We start from the raw sequence: 11,074 nt of genomic DNA on the forward strand, positions 1-11,074 counted from the left end.
GAAAATGCAAAAAGATATCCCCTGAAACCAAATGCATTTAGAATCCTATTAAAAATGGAATTATGTCTGTGAGCGGACTATGAATTTGGAATCCCTATCTCCTTTCAAACAGTTGCAAAGCATTTCCCCCCCCTACAAAAACCTCTTTTCAGCTCCTCGGATTCATTTGAAAGCACAAAAGATTGCCCTGAACTTCCAAAGAAATGTAGTGCTTTCTGCAAAATATCATCTGGAATGTTTGGAATAAATTTTACCGCCGGTTGATAGGTGCGTACGATAAGTTCATGAAATATTTAGAAGCATTTCGCACATCTGACTGCAATTTTCCGAGTTTAACAACTGGCCAAAACCAGACTGAGATCCAGGCTTGCGTCTGGAGACTTTCAGCCGGTGGGCAAGATTTGGATTTAGATTAAAGATGAATACATTATAGTTCTGCTTTGAGAGATTCGTGATAAGAGATGGGCGGATGAGGAAGGCAGACAGATTGTGAGAATGTGGAAAAGTGCATTTTTTCCACCACTTTTAATCAACTTTTCACTTTCATTTCTATGGCCCCGCAGTGTGACAAATTAATTTTTATAAAGCACACATTCCCTGTAGTCTCTCAATTAATGAGGCTGTGAAAACTCAATGCACATAAATAATAATAAGACAATCTGAAAATGCTGTTAAAGTACTTTTAGAAGAAGTTTAAAGGGATTAGGCCATTTTGGGAGGCGCAACACCACAGGACTGAATAAATGAAGATGGTGGGAGTTAAACAGACCTTAAATGAATAGCAGGAGGCACAACTTTTCCTCTTCTTAACTTACACGTTTGGAAAACTATCTTACTTGCGTCCTGTTGAGCCACATTTTCAAGGATCCCTAGAGATGCACATTTAGAAAGAGATTTGATGAGATACTCCACAGGACTCAGTAATACTGGTGCACATCACAGTGAAATGTAGTCCAAACATAGCAATAAATAGCATTTCTATCCACATTGCTCACTGATGCATTTCTGTATTTCACAGTTCATGATGTGGACGGTCACAGTGCAGGACAGTCTGCTTCAAACTGCTAAAAATACTCTGTGCATTGGACACAATCAGTGTTACGTGCTGCTCATCCAAATTATGAAAATGCTTTTTTGAAGACAGGGATGTCACGTCACCATCCTCATTCTCACACAATGCCAATTCGGTCCACATTTGGAGACATTTTAAGCTTATATGCATACTCAAAACCAGTCGTTTCTTTAAAACAGACTCCATTATATATTTCAATAATATTTCCATTCTAAAGGACAGTCAAACAATCAATTTCAAGTTTCTACAGCAAATGCATTAAAAATCCGTGTCCTTCCCTGTCCGTTCAAATAGGAGAGAGAAAATGAAATGTATTTTTCTTTGTCCTGTCACCCTCCCCACATGCGCGCACAAAGCTCAGTCCTACAGTAGCCTACTGAATATTCTCTTCAATTCCATTATAACGCATTGAATATCGCGTTGGTTCCCGCGTGCATCAGACCTGTGTGAAGGTGTATTGGTCATTCGTGTGCATTGTAAATGTCATTGGCGCGTGTCTGTCGCGGGAGGGGTCAGAGAAGAAGCTGCGCGCGGAACAAGTGACTTTGCTTCAGTTCCGAGAACCTGATGAACAGCGCGTCTCTCTCCGCGCGCAGGTGCGCTAAAATGAGGCGAGGACTTTTATTCGCGCGGATATTCGGAGGTACGCTGATATGCATTTCTCTCGTGTCACAGGTCGTTTCTGAGGAACGAACGGTGAGGTATAAGATATACGAGGAGGTCCGACCGCCGACGGTCATCGGAACTCTAGCCAGCAATGTAACCTGGACCCCGGACAAAACGCGCAGGACTTTCCCCGGAATCAGGTTTAAGCTCATGAGCCCCTCCACCGGCTCCTTCATCCGATTCAGGGAAAGCGACGGGAGGCTGACGGCGGAGGAGCGCGTCGACCGCGAACGCATCTGCAAGCGCAACCCGCGGTGCGTAATCACTTTTGACGTCGCGTTCGTGTCCGCAGAGCAGTTTGAGCTCTTTCACGTCGAGGTGGAAGTGCTGGACGTAAACGACAACTCACCGGTGTTCCCGCGCACTGACTGCACCGTCGAGATCTCCGAGAGCGCGGCGCTTGGGACGCGCGTCGCGCTGGACGCCGCCGAAGACGCAGACGTGGGCTCTAACTCTATCCAAACCTACCATCTGAGCGAGAACGCTCACTTTAGCGTCGATGTCATAACGCGGGTGGATGGGGTTAAATATGCGGAGCTGGTGCTCGTCAAAGAACTCGACCGCGAATCCCGCGCTTTTTTCGCGCTTAAACTCGTGGCGGCAGACGGTGGGAATCCGGCGAAAAGCGGCGCCACTAATGTCACCGTCAAAGTGAAGGATGCTAATGACAACAGCCCGCTGTTTGACCACAGCCATTACTCTGTGGATGTGCCAGAGGACACCTCTGTGGATTCGCTACTGCTAGACCTGAACGCTGTCGATCCGGACGAAGGTCCCAATGGACAGGTTGTTTATGAATTTGGCAAACAAGTCACAACAAAGATCAGACAACTATTTAAACTGGATTACAAAACTGGACATTTGACTTTGCAAAACCCTGTGGATTACGAAGACGAGACCACGTATGAAATCGACGTGCAAGCCAGCGATTTAGGACACAATCCTGTGCCTTCGATGTGCAAAATCATCATCAGCATCAGAGATGTGAACGACAACCCGCCTGAAATCATCATCACGTCCATCACGTCAGTAACAGATGGTGTGGCGCATGTTAGCGAAGCTACAGGTCCAGACATCCTGGTGGCTTTAATCAGCATCAAAGACAAGGACACTGGAGCGAACGGCCAAGTGAGCTGCACTCTGAACGGTGGACATGGAAACTTCAGGCTTAAAAGAGCGTATGAAGGGAGCTACACGATAGTCACCATGGCTCCTCTGGATAGAGAGAAGATCGCGGAGTATAATTTGACTGTAGTGGCTGAGGATTTCGGCGTGCCGCCGTTACGCACGGTAACTCATTACATTATACGTCTTACAGACGTCAACGACAACGCGCCGTCATTCAGCGCTAAGATATACGAAGGTTTCATTGAGGAGAATCAACTTCCAGGTACCTACATCACTACTATTTTAGCCAGCGATCAGGATTCTGGTCTTAACGGGGAAATAACCTATGAGCTTTTTGACTCGGACACCAACAGCATCTCCAGGTTTGCTATAATGAATCAAGCGGGAAACGTTTACGCCTTGCAAAGTTTTAATTATGAAGTCACGAAGCGGCTAGATCTTCGCGTCCAGGCCAGCGACCGAGGATGGCCGCAACTTCACAACAACGCTGTACTGATTATCAATGTGGTCGATCAGAACGACAACACGCCTTCGATAACGCAACCGCCGCTCGTCAATGGATCTGCCGAAATCCAGCTTCCCAGAGATGCGCCGCCCGGTTATATCGTGACCCGAATCGTGGCGAAAGATTCAGACGCCGGTTTGAATTCAGAGCTCACTTACAAACTCTACGACGGAGGCGATTTCGGTTTCGCCATCGATCCGAATACGGGGGAAATATACATCAACCGCAAAATCGCTTACGACGAGTACGACTTATGGAAAGTCTTAGTGACAGTTAACGACAATGGCCACCCGTCGCTAACCTCAACAGCTACGATTCATTTCACCCTAACCGAGTCTGCGCCCTCAAACGGCAATTTTTATGACGGAAGAGAGGACGGCGAACCAAAACAATGGACGCTTATTTTAATCTTGGCTTTGACGAGTTCCTCGCTACTGTTTTTGGCTATTTTATCGTACATACTATGCAAAAGTCGCAAAAACGACCAGAAGAGACAAGCTAACCCTCCTGACGCGGTGGATATTCCTTACGATAAAGAGCACAACGCAGTGTCCATGATCTCCAGCCAGACTGCCAATGTGTTCGACACGCATGCATTTCACTCCACGACCGTCATCGGCACGCCTGAGACACTACACAACAGTGTGCAGGCGACGGCCGAAGTTTTTAACGAAACACCACAGACCTTCAAGAGCAAATATAGGAGTGTGGCAGGGGAAATAGATGTAAGTGGTGACTGTTTCTTTCTTTGTGTGTGTGTTTGAGGGGCCGTTCACACAGGACATGCATTCAAAAACAGCTCGACGGAGCGCAGCTGAACACAATGCAGGGCTCGAAAGCAATGCTAATGACACAAGACATGACAGCCAATGACGTGCACGTGCACAGGCCAATGCAAAACAGTGCACATGGAATGCAAAGGAATGGAACAACAACAACAAAATGTTTATTGTAACATTGCACAATGCAGTGAACAAAGACGTGCATCTCATATATATGTAACCTACATATAATAAGAATTTTTCAAAAAATGCAGATTGACAACCAAAAAAAGCGAGATGCAATGCAACGCTCAAAAACGTCCATGAGATATGTTTGCAACAATAAATAAAATGGTGTAAAAGAGCAAAAAATTATAATAACAACTGAAGGATTGGGAACAAATTTTGAGTTATTATAGTTAACAAATATAAAGCCATAAAAAAGTTTGTTCGTTACTTGAAATAAAATAAATGAGAGGTGCAACAAGATAAATATGAAAAAAATCTCATTTTAATTTATTTTACCAATGTACTAAATAACTAAATACGAACTATATATATATATATATATATATATATATATGCATGCACACAAAAACTACAAAATATGACAAAAGCACACAAAAATTTAAAACTTTAAATTTGAACTAAAATTTAAATGAAAACAGAACATAAAAATAAAAACTGATTCAAATATTAACAAAAACTATAATAGCATCTCAATTATACTGAAATAACAATGCTTAAATTGACTCCCCATGTTAAAAATACAATGCTCACTTTGTAAAAAAAAAAAAGATGAAAAAAAGTGATGCAACAGCCAAAAATGTTTGTCTGATGCACATGACAACAGGATAAAATAAAATAAAATAAATAAATAAAATAACAATAGAGGAGACTGATGCCAAGGAATAAAACAGAAACCAGTCAATCAGTTTTTAACTTGACATGTTGTCTTAAAAACATAACACTCATTGTGTGAAACCCTGAGAAACAGAGATGTGATGCAATGACCGAAGGAGGCGTACAAACACAGTGCAGTACTTGCATTAAAAACAGCTAAAAGTAGTGCAATGGAATCCAACTCAATTTAACACATTGGAATTGTTTTGGAAACTCTTTTTAATGATCTGTTTTTAACTTCATATGTTGTTTTAAAAATGCAGTGCTTATAGCGGAAGGCACTGAAAATGCAGTGATATGTGATCAAATAGACCAACAATAAAAAAGTAGCACAAAGCAATGTGACAGATCACAAGGGTCACGTCACAAGTGTTACAAAACAGCTGGAAGGAGCACAATGGAACGGGTTTCTAAATGTGTTTTACAAAATGTACCTGCTTTTATTTGTCGTAAGCGGTCTTTAAAATAAATCGGTTCATGGCACAGGATGCAGAAATAAAACAAGCTTGCAATGCAACGAAGACATCTGTCTGATCAATGTGTCTATACAGTTGGGCAAAAAAGTATTTAGTCAGCCACCAATTGTGCAAGCTCTCCCCCAAAAAGATGAGAGAGGCCTGTAATTTTCATCATAGGTACACTTCAACTATGTGAGTGGGGGGGAAAGAATCCAGGAAATCACATTGTCTGATTTTTAAAGAATTTATTTGCAAATTATGGTGGAAAATAAGTATTTGGTCAATAACAAAAGTTCATCTCAATACTTTGTTATATACCCTTTGTTGGCAATGACAGAGGTCAAACGTTTTCTGTAAGTCTTCACAAGGTTTTCACACACTGTTGCTGGTATTTTGGCCCATTCCTCCATGCAGATCTCCTCTAGAGCAGTGATGTTTTGGGACTTTCAACTCCCTCCAAAGATGTTCTATGGGGTTGAGATCTGGAGACTGGCTAGGCCACTCCAGGACCTTGAAATGCTTCTTACGAAGCCACTCCTTCGTTGCCCGGGTGGTGTGTTTGGGATCATTGTCATGCTGAAAGACTCGTTTCATCTTCAATGCCCTTGCTGATGGAAGGAGGTTTTCACTCAAAATCTCACGATACATGGCCCCATTCAATCTTTCCTTTACACGAATCAGTCGTCCTGGTCCCTTTGCAGAAAAACAGTCCCAAAGTATGATGTTTCCACCCCCATGCTTCACAGTAGGTATGGTGTTCTTTGGATGCAACTCAGCATTCTTTCTCCTCCAAACACGACGAGTTGAGTTTTTACCAAAAAGTTATATTTTGGTTTCATCTGACCATATGACATTCTCCCAATCCTCTTCTGGATCATCCAAATGCTCTCTAGCAAACTTCAGACGGGCCCGGACATGTACTGGCTTAAGCAGGGGGACACGTCTGGCACTGCAGGATTTGAGTCCCTGGCGGCGTAGTGTGTTACTGATGGTAGCCTTTGTTACTTTGGTCCCAGCTCTCTGCAGGTCATTCACTAGGTCCCTCCGTGTGGTTCTGGGATTTTTGCTCACCGTTCTTGTGATCATTTTGACCCCACGGGGTGAGATCTTGCGTGGAGCCCCAGATCGAGGGAGATTATCAGTGGTCTTGTATGTCTTCCATTTTCTAATAATTGCTCCCACAGTTGATTTCTTCACACCAAGCTGCTTGCCTATTGCAGATTCAGTCTTCCCAGCCTGGTGCAGATCTACAATTTTGTTTCTGGTGGTCCTTCGACAGCTCTTTGGTCTTGGCCATAGTGAAGTTTGGAGTGTGACTGTTTGAGGTTGTGGACAGGTGTCTTTTATACTGATAACGAGTTCAAACAGGTGCCATTAATACAGGTAACGAGTGGAGGACAGAGGAGCCTCTTAAAGAAGTTGTTACAGGTCTGTGAGAGCCAGAAATCCTGCTTGTTTGTAGATGACCAAATACTTATTTTACAGAGGAATTTACCAATTAATTCATTAAAAATCCTATAATGTGATTTCCTGAATTCTTTCCCCCCATTCTGTCTCTCATAGTTGAAGTGTACCTATGATGAAAATTACAGGCCTCTCTCATCTTTTTAAGTGGGAGAACTTGCACAATTGGTGGCTGACTAAAGACTTTTTTGCCCAACTGTACAGTATACCCAAAAAATTTAAATAAAATAGTGCAGACTGAACACAAAAGTGTGCTTAACAGCAACAGTAACAGTAATTTATCAACAAAATGAAAAGTCTGTCATTATTTACTCAACGTGATGTCGTTCCAGAAGAGCAGAGAGGATGAGCTTTGGTTCTTGTATTTTCACAGGGATATTCCACTTTGCCTGGTTATGGTAAAGACAACGCTCGACCCATCACGGTATGGAAAGGAAACTCCATGATGACCATCGCAGTCAGAGACCCACAGATCAGTGGCAAAGACAGCGGAAAAGGAGACAGTGATGTTAATGACAGTGATTCTGACATCAGTGAAGGCCTCAGGAAAGACTACACGTCATATAAAGGTTAGAATCAACTCATCTGACTGACATACTAAGAACAATTTATTATACATACTATATTATTATGTAAAGTCATGGCCAAAAATATCGGCACCCTTGGTAAATATGACCAAAGAAGGCTATGAAAATTAATCTGCATTGTTAATCCTTTTGATGTTTTATTTGAAAAATTCACAAAAATCTAACCTTTCATCGGATACTAAGAATTTTAAATGGGGGGAAATATCATAATGAAATAAATGTTTTTTCTCAAATACACATTGGCCACAAGTATTGGCACCCCTAGAAGTACTTATGAGTAAAATATCTCTGAAGTATATTCCCATTCATATTCACAATTTTGAGCACTCCAGGGTGATTATGAACATGAAATTATCCAGCCATGGCTTCCTGTTTCACAGAAATATAAATAGGAGGGAAAACAAAGCCCAAATTCCCTTAATCATCCATCACAATGAGAAAAACAAAGAATATATTTCTGATGTGCAGCAAAAGATAATTGAGCTTCACAAATTAGTGAAGTGGCTTTAAGAAAAGAGCTAGAGCAGTGAAAATTCCCATTTCCACGATCAGGGCAATAATTAAGAATTTCCAATCAACAGAAAATGTTACGAAACTGCCTGGAAGAGGACGTGTGTCTATATCGTCCTAATGCACGGTGAGGAGGAGAGTTTGAGTGGCTAAAGACTCTCCAAGGACCACAGCTGGAGAATTGCAGAAAATAGTTGAGTCTCGGGGTCAGAAAACCTTAAAAAAAAAAAGTCAAACATCATCTACATCACCACATGTTGTTCGGGAGGGTTTCAAGAAAAATTCTCCTAGCTCATCCAAAAACAGTCTCCAGCATATTCAGTTATCAGACAGGACTGGCACTTCAAATGGGACCGGCTTCTATGAAACAAAAAAATTAGCTTTTTAGCAGCAAACACTCAAGATGGGTTTGGTGAACACAGGGATAAAAAGTACCCCATGTGTACAATGAAATATACTGCTGTATTTGTGATGTTGTGGGCCTATATTTCTGCTGGAGGTCCTGGACATCTTGTTTAGACACATGGCATCATGGATTCTATCAAATACCAACAGATAAAAAATCAATAAGTGACTGACTCTGTTAGAAATCTTATAATGGGCCATGTTTGGATCTTCCAACCGTACAATAATCCAAACACAAACCTCAAAAACAACACAAAAATGGGTCATAGAAAATGAGTGAGGTGAACTGAAGAGAAGAAGCACCAACATGGAGCTGTGAATCTGAAGGATCTGGAGTGATTCTGGATGAAGGAATGGTCTCTGATCTCTTGTCAGGTGTTCTCTAACCTCATCAGGCATTATAGGAGAACATTTAGAGCTGTTAAACTGGCAAATGGAGGTTTCAAAAAGTATTGAATAAAAGGGGGCTGTTAATTGTGTCCAATGTGTATTAGAGAAAAACATTTATTTCATAATGCTATTTCCCCCCATTTTAAATTCTTATTCTCCAATGAAAGGTTAGCTTTTTGTGAATTGTTTTTATGAAAGATCAAAAGGTTTAACAATGCGGATTAATTTTCACAGCCTTCTTTGATCATATTTACCAAGGGTGCCGATATTTTTGGCCATGACTGTATGTAACCGACGTAAATTTTTGTTAAATTTCAAAACAGCTTGAAAATAGGATCTGATGCAAAACAAAAAATAATTGGAGGATTTGGAGCATTGGTATAGGTCTTACACTAACGAGAGAGGAGACGGTTGTAGTTTTATACAGTTAGAAAGTAAGTCTAACATAACTGATCATTTGTGTTCTTGATAAAAGTGCAGCAATGAAACAGATAAAGAGTCGCTGGTAGCATGTCTTCTTACACAGACGATTGTCAGGGCAATTATTTTTTGCAGGATCATGTTTGCGTTGACGAGGTGTCGTGCGGATTAGTGAGGCAAAGTTAAAGTAGAGAGGTGCTCTAATGAGCTGCCTTATTGGATCGCTTCACTTCAAGGTCAGTTTTGATTCATTTCTAGTGCAGCCTTGTTAAAAGCTAATCTATGGGAAACAAAGAGCCTGAGCGATCACACATGCACTAATAGAGCTGAGCAGTGTGCATATCACGAGTCACACGCATCTGAGCACATTACGAGTCGAACGAACGTATTTTCTGATGAGAAGGTGTTTGATTCAAGAGTCTGATGTTCCAAATCTAGGAAAGTTAACTTTTTCTTTAAGAGTTTATTTCACACAATTCAGATGTTTTTTCTCACAAATCTGACTTGCAACATAACTCAAGTTCATAAACTGCATTTCTGAGAAGAAAAGTCAGAATTGCGGGATGTAAAATATATTATTTTCAATTGTGAGATATAAACTTGCAATTCTGAGATAAGAGTCAGAATTGTGAGATTTAAGCTCACAACTGCAAGAAAAAAAGTGAGAACTGTGAGATAAAAAGTTGCAATTACCTTTTTTATTTTTTATTTTTATTTATTTTAATTTGAAAAAAAAACTTGAATTGCAATAAACTGAAAATTCAACTGTATTGTTTTTTCTTTTAATTATTATTATTATTATGAATTTATAAGTCGTGATCCTATAAGAAAAGTCTGAATTGTGAGACAAACTCACAATATAAATTGCAGGAAAAAGGGCACAATTATTATTATTTTTTATTTAATTAAAAAACATCTGAATTGAAAGATGTAAAGATGTAAACTCATAATTCTGAGAAAAAACATCATAATTGTGAGATGTAAACTCAGAGTTGCTAAATTGCTGTTGATTGGATTAGACTGAAGTTGATATAAAATATATATATAAAAAAATCAGAATTGAGCTAAGAAGTTGCAGTCAGCGGTTTTATTGTGGCAGTTGTGTACGAATGCTTACCGGAGTGTGTTTCCTCAGGTCTGTGGGCTTGCACCAGCGAGTGCAGGATCCTCGGTCACTCGGACAGATGCTGGAGCCCGTCTGTGAGCAGAACCAGCGGGAGCGTTAATAGCAGACATCTCTCGACCTTCTCAAGGACGAGACCGTCCTCACAGGCCACGCTTCAGAGGAGCAGCTACGACACTCAGACCAACAGAAGCGTGGCCTTGCACAGCCTTACAGAAGATCAGCAGAGTCAGTACGATTACATTCACATCTGCTCTCCACAATCACAGCGGAGACAAGACTCGGAGAATATAGACGTGCAAGTCTTCACACACTCCACCAAACCCATCGCCACAGAGAGTCCTGGCAGATTTACACAAGCCTGATACCTCAGTCTGAAACTGGCATATACTGTAATAATGTTGCTGTACATATTATCTTTGACTGCATTGATGTTTTGAATATACAAATTATATTTTTAACAATATTACCTGTTGTTTTTTTCATAGCATGTTTTGGATGAATATAATGTGATTGTGTTTGTTTGTAAGTCACTTTTTTGTCACATTGTAACAAACTGTAACACATGAAAAGTCATTTTTTTAAAGCTACAAATGTTACCACTTTTATAATGTTTACTTACACAAGTTTCTTTTTAAGAAATGTGAACATGAGAAATAAAGTAAGTTATTGTAAAATCTGC

The 11,074-nt window shown here is 40.7% G+C and overlaps 1 protein-coding gene across 1 annotated transcript; it reads left to right on the plus strand.

Moving 5' to 3' along the window:
- Positions 1-1,625: 1,625 nt before the first annotated feature.
- Positions 1,626-11,074, plus strand: pcdh8 (protocadherin 8). Its single transcript, XM_079428025.1, has 3 exons — positions 1,626-4,096; positions 7,331-7,526; positions 10,405-11,074. The coding sequence occupies exons 1-3, from the start codon at positions 1,640-1,642 to the stop codon at positions 10,755-10,757; spliced, it is 3,006 nt and encodes a 1,001-aa protein (XP_079284151.1). The 5' UTR covers positions 1,626-1,639; the 3' UTR covers positions 10,758-11,074.

This window comes from Barbus barbus (genome assembly GCF_936440315.1).
Source record: "Barbus barbus genome assembly, chromosome: 11".
NCBI classification, from domain to species: domain Eukaryota; kingdom Metazoa; phylum Chordata; class Actinopteri; order Cypriniformes; family Cyprinidae; genus Barbus; species Barbus barbus.

Excerpts from the sequence above, each read along its gene's own strand:
- pcdh8 (XM_079428025.1), top strand. The coding sequence starts at position 1,640 with ATGAACAGCGCGTCTCTCTCCGCGCGCAGGTGCGCTAAAATGAGGCGA. Across the intron at positions 4,097-7,330 it reads GTGTGGCAGGGGAAATAGAT|GGATATTCCACTTTGCCTGG; the intron begins GTAAGTGGTGAC and ends GTATTTTCACAG. Across the intron at positions 7,527-10,404 it reads AGACTACACGTCATATAAAG|GTCTGTGGGCTTGCACCAGC; the intron begins GTTAGAATCAAC and ends GTGTTTCCTCAG.